This window comes from Oncorhynchus kisutch, linkage group LG8 (assembly GCF_002021735.2).
Source record: "Oncorhynchus kisutch isolate 150728-3 linkage group LG8, Okis_V2, whole genome shotgun sequence".
Classification (NCBI taxonomy): domain Eukaryota; kingdom Metazoa; phylum Chordata; class Actinopteri; order Salmoniformes; family Salmonidae; genus Oncorhynchus; species Oncorhynchus kisutch.
Genome location: NC_034181.2, coordinates 71644357 through 71668319, shown reverse-complemented (window position 1 = coordinate 71668319; position 23963 = coordinate 71644357). Strand labels below are relative to the sequence as shown.

The window sequence follows — 23963 nt, the reverse complement described above, 5'->3', positions numbered from 1 at the left end:
CTCATCCATGCTTCAGTGTTGCTTGCCTCAAAGCGCGCATAGAAGTAATTTAGTTAGTCTGGTAGGCTTGTGTCACTGGGCAGCTCGCGGCTGGGCTTCCCTTTGTAGTCTGTAATAGTTTACAAGCCTTACCACATCCGACGACCGTTGGAGCCAGTGTAGTAGGATTCAATCTTAGTCCTGTATTTACACTTTGCCTGTTTGATGGTTCACCTGAGGGCATAGCAGGATTTCTTATACACGTCTGGGTTAGAGTCCCCGCTCCTTGAAAGCGACAGCTCTACCCTTTAGCTCAGTGCGGATGTTGCCTGCAATTCATGCCTTCTGGTTGGGGTATATACGTACGGTCACTACGGGGACAACGTCATTGATGCCCTTGTCACAGCTGTTAAAAGAACTGGACCAAGGTGCAGCGTGGTGAGGGTACATATTATTTTATTTAGAAAAGACGCCGAACAAAACAATAAACACTACAAAATAAACCGTGAAGCTAAAGGCTATGTGCCATAAGCAAAGTCAACTTCCCACAAAGACAGGTGGGAAAAGGGCTACTTAAGTATGGTTCTCAATCAGAGACAACAATAGACAGCTGTCCCTGACTGAGAACCCTACAGTCAGGGAGAACATAGAACATAGAAATACAAATAATAGAACATAGAATACCCACCCCAAATCACACCCTGACCAACCCAAATAGAGACATAAAAAGGATCTCTAAGGTCAGGGCGTGACAGCACTTATTGATGAAGCCAGTGACTGATGTGGTATACTCCTCAATGAAATCGGATGAGTCCCGGAACATATTCCAGTCTGTGCTAACAAAACAGTCCTGTAGCTTAGCATCTGCATCATCTGACCACCTCCGTATTGAGCAAGTCACTGGTACTTCCTGCTTTAGTTTTTGCTTGGAATCAGAAGGATAGAATTATGGTCAGATTTGCCAAATGGAGGGCGAGGGAAAGATTTGTACGCATCTCTGTTTTTGGAGGAAAGGTAGTCTATAGTTTTTTCCCTCTTTTTGCACATGTAACAGGTAAAACGGATTTATGTTTCTCTGCATTAAAGTCCCCGGTCACTAGGAGAGCCACCTCTGGATGAGCATTTTCTTGTTTGCTTATGGCTTTATACAGCTCGTTGAGTGCGGTCTTAGTGCCAGCATTGGTTTGTGGTGGTAAATAGACAGCTACGAAAAATATAGATGAAAACTCTCTTGGTAAATAGTGTGATCTACAGCTTATCATGAGATACTCTACCTCAGGTGAGCAAGACCTCGAGACTTCCTTCATTTTTGATTTTGCTCACCAGCTGTTATTGACAAATAGACACAGACCTCCACTCCTTGTCTTAACGGAGGCAGCTGTTCTGTCTTGCCGATGCACGGAAAAACCTTACAACTGTATACATACTCAAACCTGTATAAACACACATGACTGTCCTTTCCATCCACAGGTAAGCTGCATTGCTGTATGGAGATGTCCTTACCATCTCCCGGGTGAGCTGCATTGCTGTATGGGACCTCAACTCCACTGGACACCCAGGGGCGCCACCTGCAGCCTGGAACATCAGCTTCCTCTGAGCCTCTACATGTGTCATAACACACACAACACCGTCATTATAATCAGTGTGACATCATCAACCAGGGACAGAGATGCAGGAATGCAGCAGGAAAAGTTGGCAAACAAAAATACATTTGGGGAATCACAGGAACACAAGGAAGAGTCACAAATGTGGTCAAGCAATAAAATAACACATTTACATTGATACAAAAACAATGCTGGTTGTTACTGGTTCTAACTGATCAGATCTCTGTTTGTGTTTGTGTTTGTTTGGCTGACAAGACATTGGTTAGTCATGAAACATTGACTGGGAACAGGGGAACATACAACCTCCTCTCTCCTTCTTCTACCCATCTCTCACCTATCCACCCTGCATCCTGTAACTGAATCTTTAGCATCTCCATGGGAGTGGTGATGATGACCTGCACCAAGAGATGGAGAGATCGAGAAACAGAGAGATGGAGACACAGAGAGATGGAGAGACAAAGAGATGGAGAGAGATGGAGACACAAAGAGATGGAGAGAGATGGAGACACAAAGAGATGGAGAGACAGAGAGATGGAGAGACAAAGAGATGGAGAGACAGAGAGATGGAGAGACAAAGAGATGGAGAGACAGAGAGATGGAGAGACAGAGAGATGGAGAGACAGAGAGATGGAGAGACAAAGAGATGGAGAGACAAAGAGATGGAGAGACAAAGAGATGGAGAGATGGAGAGACAAAAAGATGGAGAGACAAAAAGATGGAGAGACTGTGTGACTGTTTCAGAAGAGTTCTAACACCCAGGCAGACACACAACTAGTGTGCATAATTACTGTTGAGCCACAAGATGGTAGTAGAAAGCTGTCTGAGGCTGATACCCCAGCTGAGTTTACCTGACATGTTTTTTTATATTTATTTTTCATTTCACCTTTATTTAACCAGGTAGGCCAGGTAAGTTCTCATTTACAACTGTGACCTGGCCAAGATAAAGCAAAGCAGTGCGACAAAAACAACAACACAGAGTTACACATGGGATAAACAAATGTACAGTCAATAACACAATGGAAAAATCTGTATACAGTGTGTGCAAATGAAGTAAGGAGGTAAGGCAATAAATATGCCAATAGTAGCAAAGTAATTACAATTTAGCAATTACACTGGAGTGCAGATGAAGATGTGCAAGTAGAAATACTGATGTGCAAAATAGCAGAAAAACAAATACAGATATGGGATGAGGTAGGTAGTTGGTTGGATGGGCTTTTTGCAGATGGGCTGTGGACAGCTGCAGTGATCAGTAAGCTGGATCGGTAGGATGGTCAGTTTTACGAGGGTATGTTTGGCAGCATGAGTGACGGAGGTTTTGTTTGCGAAATAGGAAGCCAATTCTAGATTTAACTTTGGATTGGAGATGCTTAATGTGAGCTAGACACCTAGGTATTTATTGTTGTCCACATATTCTAGTTGTCCACCATTCAGGACCGTTCAGGACCGAGTAGTGATGCTAGTCGGGCAGCGATCGATTGAAGAGCATGCATTTAGTTTTATTAGCATTTAAGAGCAGTTGGTGGTCACGGAAGGAGTGTTGTATGGTGTTGAAGCTCGTTTGGAGGTTTGTTAACACAGTGTCCAAAGATGTATACAGAATGGTGTCGTCTGCGTAGAGGTGGATCAAAGAATCACCAGCAGCAAGAGCAACATCATTGATATATACCGAGAAAAGAGTCGGCCCTACAATTGAACCCTGTGGCACCCCCATAGAGACTGTCAGAGGTCCAGACAACAGTCCCTCCAATTTGACAAACTGAGCTCTATCTGAGAAGTAGTTAGTGAACCAGGCGAGGCAATCATTACAGAAACCAAGGCTGTTGAGTCTGCCGATAAGAATATGGTGATTGACACAGTCAAAAGCCTTGGCCAGGTCGATGAAGACGGCTGCACAGTAGTCTTTTATCGATGGCAGTTATGATATCGTTTAGGACCTTGAGCGTGGCTGAGGTGCGCCCGTGACCAGCTCGGAAACCAGATTGCATAGCGGAGAAGGTACGGTGGGATTCGAAATGGTTGGTGATCTGTTTGTTCACTTGGCTTTCGAAGACTTTAGAAAGGCAGGGCAGGATGGATATAGGTCTGTAACAGTTTGGGTCTAGAGTGTCTGCCCCTTTTGAAGAGGGAGATGACCACGGCCGCTTTCCAATCTTTAGGAATCTCAGACGATACGAAAGAGAGGTTGAACAGACTAGGAATAGGGGTAACAACAATGGAGGCTGATAATTTTAGGAAGAGAGGGTCCAGATTGTCTAGCCCAGCTGATTTGTAGGGATCCAGATTGTGCAGCACTTTTAGAACATCAGCTGTCTGGACCAGCACCACAACCCACCAACATCTCCCTCAGCAGGGTGAGCTTCTGACTGAGAGAGAAAACAAATGTCATAATTATTTTAGTTTAATGACTTTGCTAATTTCTCTGGATGGTCTGGTGCTATCGCAAGTGTTTTACATACATTAAACAACATGCATACAACTTAAAACTCCCTGTTTCTATATACAAAGGACATGACCATAAACATGCATAAAGCAATAAACATACCATTAATGATACACATGAAGAAACATACATAAACACACACACACACACACACACGCACACACACACACACACACAGTCTTAGAAACATGTAAATAATTCACGAGCGCTGGTCACTCAATAATTTATCAGCCATGTTCTTGGTCCCCATGGAAATGTTGGGGGACGCTAAAGATAGCCCAGGTATGTCATGCGGATAATGCTGCAGGGGCCTATGGGATCGGTCCTATCATCCATGCTGTATGTTTACAAAATATTTATACCTCTAATGTATTACCACTAGATCCCAGCACATAGTGAAGATATTATTAGAATCCTATTTGTGATATGTATATCAAATCCAAACAAGAAGTTAGTTAAAGCTGATATAGTACACACTACACCTTTCAAGTACATCTATTCAAAGAGATCAGAGTGGGCAAGAGGTTGGTGTACCAGTCAGTTACGACTGGTGTATGATTGTATTTGACAGGTAGGTGTTTGAAAGAGGCCTCTGAGCACTACTCACCCATCCTTGGAGAGGTGTTGTCTAAGGAAGTCAATGGCAGCTAGTTTGATGGCCTTCTCTGGAGTGACCAGAGTCAGGTTCACAGCAGCACCTAATGGACAAAGAAATAGAGAGACACAGAGTCAAAAACAAAGAACATGCTCAAACACACACACACACACACACACAATTTTGTCCTACCTCTGTACATGCCAAAGTATCCCTCTGATCGGATGGTCTTGATAAGGCAATGTGACCTGTGTAGTGAACATTAATAAGGATTGCTGTGTAAAGACCTTAGAAAATCAACCAGATTCTACAAGGTAAGCAGATAATACATGCAAACTACACATTTGTTTTAGAATAAATTCACCCAGCTGGAGGTACGGCAGGTGGAGCTGCAACAGCAGGTGATTACACTGCAGTCAGCACAGACCCATACAACAGTCCACATACAAAAACACCCCCTTATCCAGACCTGGAGAGCTGGAGGTGGAGAGAGATATATCTGCACTCTGAGACAAGGGTTTTTCAACAGGAGAAAAAGAAGGAGCAGTAGAAGAACAGAGCACTACGGGGGAGGATCAGACTACTGGAGGAGAGGGTGGGGGGGATGTCGTGTGACAGAGAACAACCCACTAGAGATGTGGCCACCCCCGCAGGGAAGCAGGCAGAACAACCAACCTCAGCTCCCAACAAAAGTCTTGACACCACAGCAGAACAGTCCACCCCAGACCCTGACCACGTCAACATCACAGCGGAACAGACAAATGAAGAACCCCAAGCCTAGGGGATCTTACCCCCTCTGAGCACCCCCACTGTCAGCCACCCTGATAGCCCTCCTGACAACTCCCCCACACCCACTGAGGACATACACAAGACATAGATTGTCCTCCTTATGGACTCAAACGGGAAATATATACAAGAAAAAAACTTCCCAAACACAGTGTGTCTAAACCCTGGTGTCCAAACACCCAACGTGCCCTAGATATTCTGTCTGAGGACCAACTAGATTCACCTAGCCACATAATAATACACACAGGCACAAACGTCCTGAGAGGACAGCAGGAAAGGGTGGCCACAGTACTCAAGGGAGTGATTGAAAAAGCTTCTTCTACTTTCCCTAATTCACAAGTGGTTATATCCACCCTGCTACCACAAAAGGACTTCCACCCTGCTACCATACAGCAGATAAAAGCACGTTTTTCCCGTGACTGTGACTCAAAACCACATTTTTACCTGGCCCACCCTGAACTTGGACTGCCTTTATGACCAGGTCCACCTAGACAAGGCGGCAGTGCCCACCTTCACCCGGACCGTAAAGGACATCGCTCTCAAACGCAGCCCCAACACTTCACACAGGAGCAACAGATCAATAGACACCCCGCCCACACCAGCGATACACTCTCCCAGACCTGCGGAACCCCCTCCCCAAGACCTACACAAAGAGGACCCACATCCAGACCACAACACCACCAGCCACATCCACACCCCCACCCCAACCAATCAACACCCCCTCAAGTCAACATGCACACACCCCATTTAGGACCTCTCAGATCAGTCAGCCCACTGTCAGAGAAAAATCACAGTCTACTTCAACAGAGCAGTACTCAATCATGAGGCATCAAAGCCAACGGTACTGAGTAATATTAAGAAATGCTATCGGTGGAAGGAATGTAGTGTGGATACCTACCAAAAAACAATTAGACAACAACAAATTAAATCCCTTTTAGACAACTTCCTGGACAAAACGTTCCACTGTAATAGTGAAGGTGTAAACTTTGCAGTAGAAAATCTGAAGAGTATATTTGACCTCTCAGCTTCCCTATCAAATCTAAAAATCTCAAATAGAAAACTGAAGATAATGAACAACAAAGACAAATGGTTTGATGAAGAATGCAAAAACCTAAGAAAGAAATTGAGAAACCTGTCCATCCAAAAACATAGAGAACCAGAAAACCTGAGTCTACGCCTTCACTATGGTGAATCACTAAAACAATACAGAAATACTCTATGGAAAAAGAAGGAACAGCACATCAGAAATCAGCTCAATGTTATTGAAGAATCCATAGACTCTAACCCCTTCTGGGAAAATTGGAAAACACTAAACAAAAAACAACACAAAGAATTATCTGTCCAAAATGGAGATCTATTGGTAAACCACTTCTCCAATTTTTTTGGCTCTATAACAAAGAACAAACAGCAAAAATATATGCATGATCAAATACAAATCTTAGAACCCACTGGATTCTCCAATTGCCTTGAATGAAAATAAAAACTCTCCAACCCAAAAAGGCCTGTGGTGTTGATGGTATCCTCAATGAAATGATAAAATATACAGACAACAAATTCCAATTGGTTATACTAAAACTCTTTAAAATCCACCTTAGCTCTGGCATCTTCCCCAATATTTGGAACCAAGGACTGATCATCCCAATCCACAAAAGTGGAGACAAATTTGACGCCAATAGCCGATGTGGGATATGCGTCAACAGCAACCTTGGGAAAATCCTCTAAAAAATCCTTGTTAATTATCATTAACAGCAGACACGTACATTTCCTCAGTGAAAACAATGTACTGAGCAAATGTCAAATTGGCTTTTTACCAAATCAATGTACGACAGACCACGTATTCACCCTGCACACCCTAATTGACAAACAAACAAAACAAAACAAAATTTTACTCAATTTGGTATGACAGTCTGCTATACAAATTGATGGAAAGTGGTGTTGGGGGAAAACATACGACATTATAAAATCCATGTACACAAACAACAAGTGTGCGGTTAAAATAGGCAAAAAACACACACATTTCTTCCCACAGGGCCATGGGGTGAGACAGGTATGCAGCCACACCCTCTTAAACATATATATCAACGAATTGGCGAGGGCACTAGAACAGTCTGCTGCACCCGGCCTCACACTACTAGAATCTGAAGTCAAATGTCTACTGTTTGCTGATGATCTGGTGCTTGTCACCAACCAAGGAGGGCCTACAGCAGCACCTAGATCTTTTGCACAGATTCGGCCAGACCTGACAGTAAATCTCAGTAAGACCAAAATAATGGTGTTCCAAAAAAGGTCCAGTCACCAGGACCACAAATACAAATTGAAGCTAGACACTGTTGCTCTAGAACACACAAAAAACCGATACATACCTTGGCCTAAACATCAGCGCCACAGGAAACTTCCACAAAGCTGTGAACGATCTGAGAGACAAGGCAAGAAGGGCATTTTATGCCATCAAAAGGAACATAAAAGGACATACCAATTAGCATCTGGCTAAAAATACGTGAATCAGTTATAGAACCCATTGCCCTTTATGGTTGTGAGGTCTGGGGTCCACTCACCAACCAAGAATTCACAAAATGGGACAAACACGAAATTGAGACTCTGCATGCAGAATTCTGCAAAAATATCCTGTGTACAACGTAGAACACCAAATAATGCATGCAGAGCAGAATTAGGCTGATACCCACTAATTATCAAAATCCAGAAAAGAGCCGTTAAATTCTACAACCACCTAAAAAGAAGCGATTCCCAAACCTTCCATAACAAATCCATCACCTCCAGAGAGATGAACCTGGAATAGAGTCCCCTAAGCAAGCTAGTCCTGGGGCTCTGTTCACAAACACAAACAGACCCCACAGAGCCCACGGAACGCAACACAATTAGACCCAACCAAATCATGAGAAAACAACAAGATTATTACTTGACACGTTGGAATGAATTAACCAAAAACAGAGCAAACTAGAATGCTATTTGACCCTAAACAGAAAGTACACAGTGGCAGAAACCCTGACCACTGTGACTGACACAAACTTAAGGAAAGCTTTGACTATGTACAGACTCAGTGAGCATAGCCTTGCTATTGAGAAAGGCCACCATAGGCAGACCTTAACCATTTGCATATCGTTACAACACCGTATATATACATAATATGACATTTGTAATGTCTTTATTATTTTGAAACTTCTGTGAGTGTAATGTTTACTGTTCATTTTTATTGTTGATTTCACTTTTGTATATTATCTACTTCACTTGCTTTGGCAATGTTAACATATGTTTCCCATGCCAATAAAGCTAATTGAATTTAATTTAATTTAATTGAAAGAGAGAAGGGTGAGAAGGTATCAAAAAGGTGACATTGACCAATCAATAACAAAAGAGAAAAACAAGAATGAGAGAGAGGGATAATGGTGGAGGAATTAGTGCAAGATTCAACCTAGAACATCATTTAAAACATTTGATAAAATCCTCTCAAAATCCTGTTTCCATCAATATCCTTATCCACACTTACCTGATCTGCTTGTTAGCCATCTATCTGAGATACAGTTACTCTGGCAGTTTCTCTGTCTGTGTATCTGTAAATGTGATCTGCACCTCCGTGTTTAAGGAAAACAATGGATTAGTGGAAGATAGATGGAGAATACCTCGATCAACCAGCCAATGTTCAACCGTCAGTTTCAGTCAGTTAGTCAGTCAGTCAAGTAATTGGCCAGCTATGGAGGAGAACTGGAAAAGAACAGAGTATAAATCCATATCAGAACAGTGACCTGACACTCAGTTAAAGCTTTGAGAAACATCTGTGCATGGAAAGTACTTGGCTTATCCCTGGGCATAATTGTATTTACCTCATTGTTGTGTTGCCTGGCTACCTGAAATTAAGAGTGTTCATTCATTGAGCCATGCTTTCAGAAGAAGCTGATTGTATAGCCACCCTCCTTCTGGACCAATCACATCAATCCTTCTCCTCCACCCCTCCCTCAATGCTAATTCTAACCTCCACTCTTTCAATTTCCTTCACTCCTTCCTATTCCTCCCAAATCTCTCCTGATTCATGTATGTGCATTGTATTTGAAAGGAGCAAGAGAAAGCAGAGAAAGAGAGAGGGAGATGGGACATCCAATACTGTGATTAGAAATATGGGTGTATATCTGTTTGAGGTCTAGTCTGTCAGCTCACAGCACTCCTTCTCTCTTTGCAGGTTTGTAACAACATACCTTTGACCAAATATTTCACTTTGTTGTCTTTATAAAATGATCTTCTGTGCTGCGCTGTGCAAAAACCTTGGTCATAGAATAGTACCTAAGAGAAGCCACAGGAGTGGTCTGTCTACTCAATGTCTGATTTCATGTATATGTACAGTACGAGCTCATGTATTTTTCATTGCCAGGAATGGATTACATGTGGTAATGGAGAGACTTACCACATCTAGTTTGTTAATACATCATGAATAGATACATCCACATAACACTATACCCATTCCACCACCTATCTGCCTTGCACATTCAGATTTGAGTGTTTTGATTGTCAGGTAAACCTGACTTAACATTGTTCACCCATTAACTACACATCATTGCTCACCCGGTGAACCTTCCACATAAATGTATTTGGGGATCAGGGGATCAAGACATGATGCTTATGTTTTCCTAGATGCATTTCAGGGCTCATCACATAGATGCTGAGTGCAACTGCTGAGGCTACTTATTTCTACTTGGTGAAGCTGAACCCTGTTGCTAACCATTACACATTTCAGGTGAAGTTTATCATGATATAGCGGAATCTATGATATTGATATTGCAATATCTATTGCTATTGACATCACTTTGAGCCCTTAAGTTCATATTTTCAAATTAAGAGTGACAAAAACTGAAAACCTAGGAAAGCCATATACCTGGGTTACAATTCCTCTGTGTTACAGTTCCTCTGTGTTACATTTGTATGTCTGTGCATATTTTACAGTATGCCTGTAATTCTGCATTCTGTAATAATGAGTGGTTATGTTCAAAATCCTAACTGTATACTAATTTTATGCATATTATCTATCTACGTTAAATTATACATAGCCTAATCATCTAACCTCCGGTCTCAATAGAGTTGCATAGTATGTTGAATTGAATCCTCATTCAAACTGTCATGTTCCATTAACAGCAGGGGCATCCATCCTCTCCCCTTTGGCCTCTCTCCCCATGCTTCTCTTGTGATGTCATAAGGATAGCCTGGCACCAGCTTTGTTCCAGAGCATGTCTCTATTTTCACAATGATTTCATCAGTGACCCTCAATGATTAACAAATATACTGAAGTGGACGTGGCAGATAACAATATTATAATTGCAATTTGTGATGAACTGACCTACCATCCTCGTGGACCAGCTGTTCAAGCCCATACGGTACCTGCAGGCCTCCTTACATCCCCTGCCCCGCTAATAACAGGATTCCCTGCTATATCGTTACACTCAACAAATTGGCCTGGTAGATCAGTGGTCAATTAAACCAGCATCTATTGGTTGTAAGTGAGAAGGGAAAAGTTCACATCACTGCGTCACCTGCAATTCTCTCAGCTTCTTCTATGTATCCTATGTTTTTCTCAGCTTCTTCTATGTCTATCCTATGAAAAACATGTACTATGTACGGCTGACCCACTGTCCAAATGTCCCAGTTACTAGTTGTAAAGGGCTGACCCGTTGCCAGTTGAAAGCTAAGAAAATGTCAACCCCAGATCATTTGAGTATACATTTCAGGATTTGAACATTTCTTTCCAACCTTCCCAGTCGTATCATACTGATTACAGAAAGAGATTCAGTCTCTAGTTGCGTAATCACTTTATTTTTGCAAGTTTCAGTACCATGTTCCTGTCTATTATCAGAACATTTGGGCAAAATCATTTTTGAGAATATTTTTTTTTAAAACCAAAAGCAGTAATTAAGTGCAGTATAGTTGTTTGGCTTGTGGTCCTTTCAGTTTGGCTAGTAACCACCTTTTTTAGGTTCAGTAGTTCTTGGGGAGTCCTTGGGGTCTGAATCGGTTGGGGTCCCCTCCATTACGTCCCCAGCGGTTAGCCTCCTGGTCAGCTGCTGAGTCCTCATGTCCTCGACCACTGGAACCCTGAACCATCTCCCGGCCATCACTGAGAGAGGAGAAATATTACATAAGTCACACATCAACCACAGTGAACCAATAATGGTAAAATTGTCTTTCTGACCAGACATTATTATTTATTTATTTTACAAAATGTGGCATAAAGAACTAAATGGAGAAATTTTTGATCAGATAATTTGATGAGCAACTGAACCACATTATAAGCGTCTCTCAGATATTTGAGAATCACCCACCTGATGACTGTTGCTGCCCACCTGCCCCCTGGTCCTCTCCTGGCAGCATCATAGTTGCCCCGAGCGTGGAAGTACTTGTCTGAGTTTTTCCAGTTGGCATCCTTCATGTCGCCGTATGCACGCCACATGTCTCTAGCACCTGCAGGGTCAGGAGGACACGGATGTTGAGTTTGACACTTACAAGGAACTTTACAACATTTCAAACCACTAGCCTCAAGAAACAACAATGATTTTAAAGGAGTCCTCGAATACAGTACATTGTTGCTCTTGAATGATTAGTTACTCTTGATTTGTGTATCTGTTTCTGTCAACAATGAAGAAATAATGATTAAAGTGTATAAACGGACCTCGAGCAGCTTCACCAGGGAAGTGGTACCACTGAGCTTGAGCCCCCACAATAAGGGTCAGAACAAGTCCAGCTAGAAGCAGCTTCATACTTGCAGATGTGACAGACTGAAAGAAACATGGAGAGAGAGAACGTAGGCTACTATATGAATTGCTAACATATTTACAGATAATTTATTACATTTAAACTGTGACCGCCTCATATAACAGAGTTATCTCTTACCTTTCAGCTCCTTAGTTAGTTAGTCAGTCAGGCAGTTTGATCTCCCTTGTGTTTTGTGTTGGTTTATGGTCCGCAGCTTGTTCTTATATTCCACTCAGACCAAGGAGGAGTTTAGTTTTGCAAATGCTGGAATTCCCAAACTTCGTCCTCCCAAGTTATTACACTCAGAAGTTTCTGTCTGCTACACAAGATGAGGAATTTCCAGGTCATTACAAAATTAGATTACCTGCTCTGAAGTCTTGGGCAATAAGGAGGATACTCCTCAATTGTGTAACTCGGCCTACTGCTTTAAAAACCAAGACATCAAAATGGGATGTGTCAGCATTAATAAGACTAATGGGGGCAATGCAGTTTGTTTTTCTGCTTTTAATGTCGTAATTGTCATGATGGATGAGGTTCCAAACGTTTACCTCTCACCTAATATGAGAGAATGATTCCTTATGGTATGATTCATTATAGACTACTATAGTAGGGTAGAATACAGGTATTTAATAGACATAGACATGAAAAGCACTTTACATGTCCACATCGTACAGATTGCACCTGTATCTTACACAATCACTGCTCCCCCTCACACCTATGTTGCTGTTCATTGGTTATTGATTTTCCATTACCATTAGTATCTATCTGTTTATCCTACTACTGGTCACAATTACTCTTGTTTACAAATCAAATCACATTTTATTGGTCGCATACACATATTTAGCAGATGCCATTGCGGGTGTAGCAAAATACTTGTGTTCTTAGCTCCAGCAGTGCAGTAATATCTAACAATTTACAGCAATATACACAGATCTAATGTAAAATAATGGAATTAAGAAACATATCAAAATTACGGCAAGCAATGTCGGAGTCCGAAGTATAAATATATATATATATATATATATATATAAATATATGTGATGGGATGTATAGACATTATGGACGGTATGTGGATCGAATATTTCGTATATCGGTAGAATACGTAGGATAGAATAGTATATATATAGCAATAGTTGAATTGGATGGCATTGACTAGAATACAGTACTATACTGTACATATGAAATGAGTAAAACAGTATGTAAACGTTATTAAAGTGACCAGTGATTCCATGTCTATGTAGGTTAGCAGCCTCTAAGGTGTAGGGTTGAGTAACCAGGTGGTAGCTAGTGACGAAGTTCAGGGTAGGGTACTGGGTGGAGGCCGGCAAAGGATGGCTATTTAACAGTCTGATGGCCTTGAGACAGAAGCTGTTTTTCAGACTCTCGGTCCCAGCTTTGATGCACCTGTACTGACCTCGCCTTCTGGATGATAACAAGGTGAACAGGCTGTGACTTGGGTGGTTGTTGTCTTTGATGATCTTTTTGGCCTTCTTTTGACATCGGGTGCTATAGGTGTCCTGGAGGGCAGGCCTTGTGCCCCCGGTGATGCGTTGGGCAGACCGCACCACCCTCTGGAGAGCCCTGCGGTTGCGGGTGGTGCAGTTGCCGAACCAGGCAGTGACAGGATGCTCTCAATGGTGCATCTGTAAAAGTTTGTGAGGATCTTAGGGGCCTAGCTGGATTTCTTTAGCCTCCTAAGATTGAAGAAGTGCTGTTGAGCAGGGGAACTTGAAGCTTTACACCTTCTCCACTGCGGCCCCGTGGATGTGGATGGGACGTGTTCCCTCTGCTGTCGACATGTACAGTACCTTCAGAAAGTATTCACCTCCATTTATTTTCCCACATTTTTTTGTGTTACAGCCTGAATGTAAAATGTTTCAATTAAGATGTTATGTCACTGGCATACACACAATACCTCATAATGTCAACATGGAATTTGGGTTTTAGAAAGTTCTACAAATTAATTCAAAATGAAAATCTGAATTGTCTTGAGTCACTAAGTATTCAATCTCTTTGTTATGGCAAGCCTAAATGTGTTCAGGAGTAAAAATGTGCTTAACAAGTCACATAATAAGTTCCATCGACTTATTCTGTGTGCAACAGTAGTGTTTAACATGATTTTTGAATGACTACTTAATCTCTGTACCATACACATACAATTATCTGTAAGGTCTCTTAATCAAGCAGTGAATTTCAAACAAAGATTCAATAACAAAGACCAGGGAGCTTTTATGGGGCATACTGCAACAACAACAAAAATGTATATGGATAGTTTAAAGTACATAGCCCTCTTAGCATCTAGTGAGGCCTACCAGTTTCTGGATATAACCCCTGTCTGGCCTCTTGAGAATGGCTAACTAACAATGCCTCTTCTAGTCAGCAACAACACATCAGAAAAAAATATACAGATTTTAATGCTTTACTGTACTGTCCTATTTAGTTTTAGTCCTCAATTGCAAATCATTGTTTTTTGGTGGAAAACACTGTCTCAGGCGCTGCTCCAGAATCTCCCATAAGTGTTCAATTGGGTTGAGATCTGGTCACTTAAACAGCCATGGTATATGGCTCAGCCAACCAGATCAGTGACCACTGTGGATGGGGGAAATGTCATCCTACGGGGCATAGCCATGATAGCAAAAATAATGGCCTGCCCAGCATTTTTATACATGACCCTAAGCATGATGGGACGTTAATTGCTTAATTAACTCAGGAACCACACCTGTGTGGAAGAACCTGCTTTCAATATACTTTGTATCCATCATTTATTCAAGTGTTTCCTTTATTTTGGCAGTTACATGTACTTAAAACACACTTAAAATAGTACCTTAATGTAAAGTGTCACCAAATAAGACCATTTTGAAAGGTAACAAAAAAAAGAAAAAATGTAAACTAGTTTTAAACTTTTATGGCCATGATGACATCATGTTGGTAGCATGTCAGTGTGGAGACAAAACAGCAAGGTTATGTGTTTTTATATGTTTTTATTTCTGTTCGTTTTTACATAACTTTATTTAGTTTAAGTTGTATAAAAAATATTTATATTTCATTTTTATATTGTTTTGTTTCAGTTTTAGTGTTAAGAGCATTAAGCATTTGTGGGAGGCTAGAAGAAATATTGGTTGTAGAGTTTTTGTGTGTTTTTTGGGATGTCATAACTGGGGGGCAGTAATATATAACGTGATGGGTCAGGTCATAGGTTAGCCCTTCTCATGACTCCAATTTTACATTGGAGTCATTCCACGTTTCAGAATACTTTTAGTTTTTCAAATAGGTCTATGAATTACTTTATTTCAAGTTTCAGTTTCAAGTTTTAATGTCACATACATAAGTACAGTTTGGGCACTGCATCTCAGTGCTAGAGGCATCACTGCAGTCCCTGGTTTGAATCCAGGCTGCATCACATCCGGCTGTGATTGGGAGTCCAATAGGGCGGTGCACCATAGGCCCAGCGTTATCTGGGTTTGGCTGGGGTAGGCTGTCATTGTAAATAAGAATTTGAGCTCTAACCCTAACAATGCATTAATCAAGGGAGACCAAAAACCCACGAGATATGGAAATAAAAAGATGATAAAGTAAGCATGCTATGTACAGGGTCAGTTCCAGTACCATATTTACAATGTGCAGGGATACTGGATCGATTGAGGTAGATATGTATAAGGGTAAGGTGACTAGGCATCAGTATATATGATGAATAGAGTAGCAGCAGTGTTTCATGAGTGTGTGTAGTCAGTATAAATGTATGTGCATGTCATGTATGAGTATTCATTTTTTTCATGATTAATATTTGTTTTAGTTTCAGTTTTAGTTTAACATTAAACACTTGCAGCACAGTAATGTTTTGTTGGCAGTGGAAGCCAGCTGAGATGCCAGTTCTCCTTGACTAACAGTTCTGACTGGAAATGAAACTTCGGGAATTTCCTCAGCATCACATCCTGTTTTTGACAGTGTTACTATAGTCCTGTCCAAAACAAACCGTAGCCCCAAATAGACAGTTGACATGAAATAAAGACAGATGTGTTTTTCCACATCGGGGCATGGTTATTAAATGAGACGTGTATTTGTTTGAAATCTATTAGATGGTTTCATTTCAAAGAGACTATCATATTCTGTTGCAAAATGCCATAAATCCACCTCTCAGAAAACAGTACCACTGCAATGTGTCAGTCAAATGTGACATATCCATATGGCTACATATTTAAGAACAGTACAAATGACACATTGGTGATCATAGATGTAGAACCCTAGATAGGATGTCATAGACCCCCCTGTACACAGGGTGTAAAGGATTACAAAAAACAGTATAATCCATTTCGTTAGCAAAATTGTAATCAGATTAGATACTTGACAAAATAGATTACTTTGAAGTTCACTTTTAAATTCAGAAAGGATGTTTGAGAAAAAAAAAGGGACACTTGTGTTCGATGACATTCAAATTAGCATTGAAAAAAGGCACAAGCATAGGTGGTTCTGACCACAAGTGACTTAAATTGGTTTCCACCACATTTTAAATTGAGTTTTTTTTTTTATACATAAAATATTGAGTTAATATAGCGAAGGTGCCCACTCGTATTGACACAAGCACTCAAGCCAACAGCTCGTAGATACAGTGCAGGTATAGCCTACAACAGGGATGAGCAACTTAAATTGTGGGGGCCACAACAAAATAAAACAATCTTAATTCCGACATGTACATAAGGTTGGATGGAAACGTGAGGACAGTACATTTTTACTCAAAGGTATCCATAAGCACTTGAATGAAATTGGTGGATAAAGCATTGGAATGAAACTCAATACATTGAAAGACACACAGTAAAGCAATATTAGGAAGGTTTTCCTAATGTTTGGTGTACTCTATTAAATCCTTTCAGAGCCACCTGGGTGTTGCAGTTTCTTAAGAGCATTGAATCACTGGGGCCCTGCACACACATTAATATTATTGCAATGGGATCAGCTGAATTTGCTTAAATTTGAGAAATATCAGTGCCATTCTAATCAATAGTCACTCAAGTCAAGCTTCTTGAATGGGCCTCATTCCATCCATTTTGTGTCAGACCAGTTTTTGTTTAACTATCTGAATGATGACCATTTAGACTAATCTTTAGACACACACACCTGCAGAATTCAGAATCCAGAGGGTTTTTATTTCACAACAACTGCCATCAAAACAAAAGCAGGGGATACAGTCAATTTGGAGAGGCAAAGAGCTACTGGCTTATAGGAACTGGAGGTTGAAGCTTAGTGCAAACTAAGGATTTAAGGATAAACTTTATTGATGCCAGTCCCTGACAAAAATAGACTAGTCAGATCTCTCAAGCAAGACAGAACTACAGCAAGAAAATGGAGAGTCTATCTATTCGCGCTCCTTCCCCAAAGTGTGTTTGTCAAACAGGTACTCGGCCATGCCGTTCTGCGGGGCACCCATGCGGCGGAGGTTGGTCACCCAGTCACCCAGCTCCTTTATAGACTTCACCTGCTCATCCAGGTAGTGTGTCTCAATGAAGTCACACATCTGAGAAAAAGAAAAGGACAAGAGCACAAAGACAAACAGTTAAGCAAAACTCAGTGGAGTGATGCCTCAAACAGAACAGGGATGAATAATCTAGTGTTCTTTTTTTACAACCCAGAGTAGTAAAACCTTCATGTGCCCCACTGGACTTGAACTGATGAAAGTGTACACGGAAAAACATGACGTAGGTCAGGCTTCTCATATTTGGGCACTGTTTATGATATCCTGAATTATGTGAAATGTGGGTGGATTAGATTCAGATTTAAAACTACTCAGACATTTTTAACATCTTGCAGTTAAAATAACAATGGTATTTTGCCTTTGTATAGTTCCTTTCTCCAAATACTCACATGTGGGTCGTTGTGTTCAGAGCAGACCTTGTGCAGGTCCAGCAGGGACTGGTTTACACTCTTCTCCAGCTGCAGGGCACTCTCAAGGGCCTCCACACCACTAACCCACTCATCCTTCTCTGGTTTCTGGAACAAGCCATACATATGCTGTTAGAACAGCAGTAGTGCTTCCACACCACCCCCCACCAGCTTATGTCAGACAAACTGGAGTACACATTATTAAGCAGCCAATCAGTCAAGTTTAACATTTGTTTTCTTAACCCCTCATTGCATTACTCTGTAAGCAAAGTCTGTCTTTCTCTAGGATCCAATATGGCTGCTGTGTAATGTTCTCTCATTGCAACTACACATTTTTCCCTGACAGTTTTGATCACTGGCAGCAGTTTAAATGTCTGTGAGAGATAAGTGGTCCACACCCTCAATCTCCCATTGGCCCTCCCTAGATGGGCACTACCATATCCCCACACTAAACTCCTGTTGAAAGCACGCATTTCCTAACAGGCAAAACATGGACGTACACACAAGCACTTGCGCACACAATCACCTTGATGTCCTGCAGGAAAATTCTCCCTCCCCTCTGGTTCTGAACTTTCATCAGCTTCTCAGCATGCTCACGCTCTTCGTGGGACTGGTTCTTGAAAAACTTGGCAAAGTTGTGTAGGGCCTGGTCATCACGATCAAAGTAATATGCCTGAGACGGAGAGAAAAGTAAAGACCTTTAGTTCAAAGCGTGTGATATAACTAAAAAAAATAATTAATCACACAAGGTCGAAAACAAAGATGATTTAGGCCATGCCGCCCAGTCCTAGTATTAAAATGAGTGCCAGAGGCCAGGGTGTTGAACGCACCCATCTGCACCTTCATGGGGTGTAAACTTTACACCGCATGACTCCGTGGACCTGTAATCTAATCAGTCATACAAGTGTCTTTGACCACGCTTGCCAAACCCTTCTTCCCTACTACATCTCCATTCAAGTCTCTTGCTCTTACCATGGACAGGTAGACATAGGAAGCGTACAGCTCCAGGTTGATCTGCCGGTTGATGGCAGCCTCAGAGTCCTGATGGAAGTTCTGTCTCACAGAAGGCATGCTTCTGAAATTGAAATACATTAACTGTCAAGAGGAAAGGAAGGCATGTTTCGGACACTCTGGTTCAATGAATTCCGGCACTTAAAACAGCATGGAGGGCACTGATGCCAAAGTGAAGATTGAATTATTGAAGAGTCAGACAGTCTAACGTTACAGAAAGTTGGTGCCATCAGGTCATAGTCCTTGCAATAAATAAATGGTTTGTTTGGTTATGAGGTGTCACTGTAGCCCTTTAGTTGGCTAAGAGCAGGAGTCTCGCAAGTATTTGGACTCTATGAAGCTTGCACCTCTCCACACACGCAGTGTCCGTGTGGAACTATCAAAACAACTGATGCATTTCAACTTGGGCAGGTCGTTGTCATTGCAAATCCAGCTGCCACTAAATAGTGAAACAAATATATTCCTCTATTTAGCTATATACTTAGACCGTATCTATGCGCATCGCACCCAGAGAGGAAGTAAGAGGGTCGACACCGCCCAAAATACATACAGATTAAGCAGATGGTCTGCTATAAGGGCGACTGCACTTCCTGATATAGCCTTGTTTTTGATTTGGTTCATTAAGTGCTACCGGCTATGACTGAACTCAAACGAATTGGTTCCAGGGTGTGGTTTGATAGGTGGGAAGAGTCCTAATTATGATTTGGGTTGGTCTTTCGATAAACCTCTGGGGCTACTTCGGAACATCTATAAATTACAGTGTAAATGGGAACAACATTTATTGTGCACACCTTTTAGTTCTCATGAAATGCTTTCAATATGTGTATACATTTCAGTTAGTTTGAGGTTAAGCCATTGAAATGTAGAAACAGTCCCATATACAGTACACCAACTTAGCGAAGGTCCCCAACTAGCCCTGTAAGGATATCCGAAGTAAACCAACATTTAGAAAGGTTGCATGCAACTGCACTCCGAATTGATGATCACATGCGGGCTGCCAGGTGTGGCCAGGATTGATACAAAACCAAACTCAAATTATGTAGGGATGCAGTCACAACCAAAAGTTTCACAACTCAGTTTGACCCGACTGGCAAATTATCCCATTTAAACTGTAGTCAATTTTGACAGTAAAATAAATGTTCGGCATTATATTGATGTCACACAGTGGTCAAAGGCATTGCATCTCAGTGCCTCAGGTTTGGCCTTAACTGACTAACCCAATTAAATAGTTTTTTTTTTTTTTACTGAAATTCTATTTTGATACATGAAGTTTATTTGAGCGAATATAAAATGTTTAGGTTGTTAACGAGGGAATGGATCTTTTTTACAAAAGATTGGCTAGATGCATCTCGCCTCTGAAGGCATGCATTTCCATTGTTAAATCAACCATCTTGTCAATATAATAGATCGTCGCACTTGACCGACCAAGGCCATCAGTGTTGCCAATTAATATTTAGCGAGTTCGGACAGACATTGTTTAGTTGATAGCATTTGGAGACTTTCCCCACTTAATTCTATCGCAAACGAGAGCGCACTGAAACAGGCAGAGAAGAACAAAGGGCGCGGTGTGCGTAGGAGATGGCGAAAACGCTACGTCGCAGCGAGTTAAATTGGTGCTGTGACGACGCAACGGCAAATCAAGGAGAAGACCACTGAAAAAGAGTTCAATACTGGACGCCAGAATTTGGCAAAACAAGGACATGAAGTAAAACACCGTGATATCGAAAAAACGCGCCATAACAGACAACTTAGCTAACTACTAGTAGCTATTTAAACATTATAAGATTGCTCCGCGTTATTACGTTATCGTCGCAAGCTTGTTAACGTTTAACGTTAACTAGCTGGCTACAGTAGGTAGCGTAGTTTGTACCTAACGTAGTTAGCTAGCCACCCTCACTAGTACAGCCTTGGGCGGCAGTGGTTAGCCAACTACGTTAAATTACATAATCCTTCCAACTATTATGCCAACCAGCTAACGTTAGTTAAGTAACTTATTTATTCTTAGCTAGATATGTTATTTGTCTTACCTTGTTTTTTCTGGTCCGAGTGATTCGAATTGTTCGTATTAACGATGTTCCGAAATGTTATGTGTAGCTTGATCTAATTTGGTGCTTAAAAGGGATGAATTATATCAAAAAATAAATTGCTTCGAAAGAGTAGAAGGTTGCCGTTCAAGCACTGTTGAAGCAGGTAACCTTTACTCTCGTCTGCAAACTGATAATAGTGAGCGTTGCGCAGTGGTTAAATAGGGAATGACGTCGTCAAAAGCAGTAAGGGGAGGAGATTGGCGCATAGAGGGACTGTCAAAGCACATCATTTTTTCATATAAAATATTACTCTATTCGGTCAACCTTGTGTAAACTATATGGTAAAGCAAGGCACTTGTTTGAAATCCTTTCTCACTCAGTGAGCCATAGCAAACGGATGAAAATGGTATCACATGAGTAGAGCTTAGAGCAGGGTTCCCCAACTGGCGGCCCGCTTCAAGTGATTTTTATTTGAGCAATCTGGGTGACAGGTAGCCTGGCGGTTAAGAGCGCTGGGGCAGTAACTGAAAGATTGCTAGTTCGAATCCCGAGCCAACTAGGTGAAAATGATATCTTTCCCCTTGAGCAAGGCACATAAGCCTAATTGTTCTTGATAAGAGTGTCTGCTGAATGCCTTAAAATTATTTTCAACCATAATAGAGAGATCATATACAAGCAAGGTTTGAAATAATTATGTTTTAGCCAAATATTATATCTTCTTGGGCTTCTTGCAGTCAATTTGCAGTCTATGTTCCAGCACCACTCAAGAAGAAATCGGCCCGCCGCTGAATCTAGTTGATAATCCCTGGCCTAGAGTTTTTCCAGACCACCAGACAAAACCAAAAAAATACTAGGCTAAGGCTCCCAAGGATCGACCCAGAGTTTTTCCCTGGTCAGGTCACACTTTAAAAACGGCTGGCCTTACACAATTAACAGGATTAATCAAATAAGGAACTTAACAATACACTAAACAGTCAGGTAGACCACATTTTCTTAGCAGAGATGCTGACAATTCATGATATTACGTAACAGGTATTTTGAAGAGGGTATTTTAATTTCCCAGAAGTGACAACAGCAGAACAGATGTCATAGTCTGATCGACACAAAATATCTCAGAATCCCAAACACAATGGATGCCACACATTAAAATCACATTAAAATAGGTTAAGAGAGTCTAACTGTGGCCACATGAATGAGATACCAGCAGTGAAATTACTTATTTATGGTGTAGTCCTACTTAGTTGATTGGCATTATCATGGTGGAAAAATAGGGCAAATTCAGATAAGTATACAAAACCATTATGAATTATTTGATTACTGTTGTGTGGCTACAAGTTTCAGGCTAGACTTGATTTTAAATAATGGGAAGAACCATCACCATGTGACTAAATACTGACACTACATGACACTGAACAGCTGTAGCAGATAAACAGTACTATCATCACCACAGTTCTCTCTGTCTGTCTGGTATGCTACACACAGTTAATAACCACTGTGTGTACCAGACGGTCAGCCATCCAGAGCAGAGGACTGCTGGGTCATTGTCATACAGTGTATCATATAATCACAACAGAAAATGCTGCAACATAATGCCATAAACATTGGTTGAAAATCCAACCCATAAATAAGACTGTCTCGTTTCCTTTGCCGCTAGGTCTCACAATCTCTCATTTGCACTTTTCAATTAATGTCATTCAACATACACTTCCTCCCAATGCTAGGAAGCATATCATGTGCTATACAGTGGAAGTCAGAAGTTTACATACACCTTAGCCAAATACATTTAAACTCAGTTTTTCACAATTCCTGACGTTTAATCCAGGACAAATGTCCTGTTTTAGGTCAGTTAGGATCACCACTTTATTTTAAGAATGTGAAATGTCAGAATAATAGTAGAGAGAATGATTCATTTCAGCTTTTATTTCTTTCATCACATTTCCAGTGGGTCAGAAGTTTACATACACTCAATTAGTATTTGGTAGCATTGCCTTTAAATTGTTTAACTTGGGTCAAACGTTTCAGTTAGCCTTCCACAAGCTTCCCACAATAAGTTGGGTGAATTTTGGCCCATTCCTCCTGACAGAGCTGGTGAAACTGAGTCAGGTTTGTAGGCCTCCTTGCTCGCACATGGTTTTTCAGTTCTGCCCACACACTTTCTGTAGGATTGAAGTCAGGGCTTTGTGGTGGCCACTCCAATACCTTGACTTTGTTTTCCTTAAGCCGTTTTGCCACAACTTTGGAAGGATGCTTGAGGTCATTGTCCATTTGGAAGACCCATTTGCGACCAAGCTTTAACTTTCTGACTTATGTTTTGAGATGTTGCTTCAATGTATTCACATAATTTTCCTGCCTCATGAAGCCATCTATTTTGTGAAATGCACCAGTCCCTCCTGCAGCAAATTTTCCACCATAATTTGCAAATAAATTCATTAAAAATCCTACAATGTGATTTTCTGGATTTTTTTTCTCTGTCATAGTCATAGTTGAAGTGTACCTATGTGTGATAACATGTGTCTTGGTGAGAGGTGTAGGAGTCAGGCGCAGGAGAGCAGGGATGTCTGAGAAGCGTGTTTTAATAATATAGTCCACCAATACAAACGGCACAGAAAAAAATCCCAAAACTACGCTCTCGAATACTCGTGCAAACACACGGAGGAACAAACACAGTTCCGACACTTTACATACACGTGCGTAATAGCGAAAAAAACAAACATCAAATACAATCGAGCGCAATACACACAAATCTAATCCTGCACGAATTACGGCAGGTAACAGGTGCCCTATATACCAACAGAAATCAAAGCAATTGAAAACCAGGGGCCTGTTGCACAAAACTAGGATAAGGGATTAAGCCAGGATATCTTGGTGATCCTGGCTCAATTGATCCGTAATCCGGT

The 23963-nt window shown here is 41.2% G+C and overlaps 2 protein-coding genes and 1 pseudogene across 2 annotated transcripts; all 3 read right to left on the bottom strand.

The window, feature by feature from the left end:
- Window positions 1-8929, bottom strand: part of LOC109881437 (mitochondrial glutamate carrier 1-like) — a 35552-nt pseudogene extending 26623 nt beyond the window's left edge.
- Window positions 8930-11197: 2268 nt separating this feature from the next.
- LOC109887160 (serum amyloid A-5 protein) lies at window positions 11198-12456 on the bottom strand. The gene is made up of 4 exons (XM_020478634.2): window positions 12293-12456; window positions 12072-12177; window positions 11725-11863; window positions 11198-11519 (listed from the first exon to the last, which is right to left on the bottom strand). The coding sequence occupies exons 2-4, from the start codon at window positions 12157-12159 to the stop codon at window positions 11381-11383; spliced, it is 366 nt and encodes a 121-aa protein (XP_020334223.1). The 5' UTR covers window positions 12160-12177; window positions 12293-12456; the 3' UTR covers window positions 11198-11380.
- Window positions 12457-17274: 4818 nt separating this feature from the next.
- LOC109881448 (ferritin, heavy subunit-like) lies at window positions 17275-21303 on the bottom strand. Its single transcript, XM_020473581.2, has 5 exons — window positions 21067-21303; window positions 19001-19103; window positions 18555-18701; window positions 18011-18136; window positions 17275-17663 (listed from the first exon to the last, which is right to left on the bottom strand). The coding sequence occupies exons 2-5, from the start codon at window positions 19097-19099 to the stop codon at window positions 17505-17507; spliced, it is 531 nt and encodes a 176-aa protein (XP_020329170.1). The 5' UTR covers window positions 19100-19103; window positions 21067-21303; the 3' UTR covers window positions 17275-17504.
- Between the last annotated feature and the right edge of the window lie 2660 nt (window positions 21304-23963).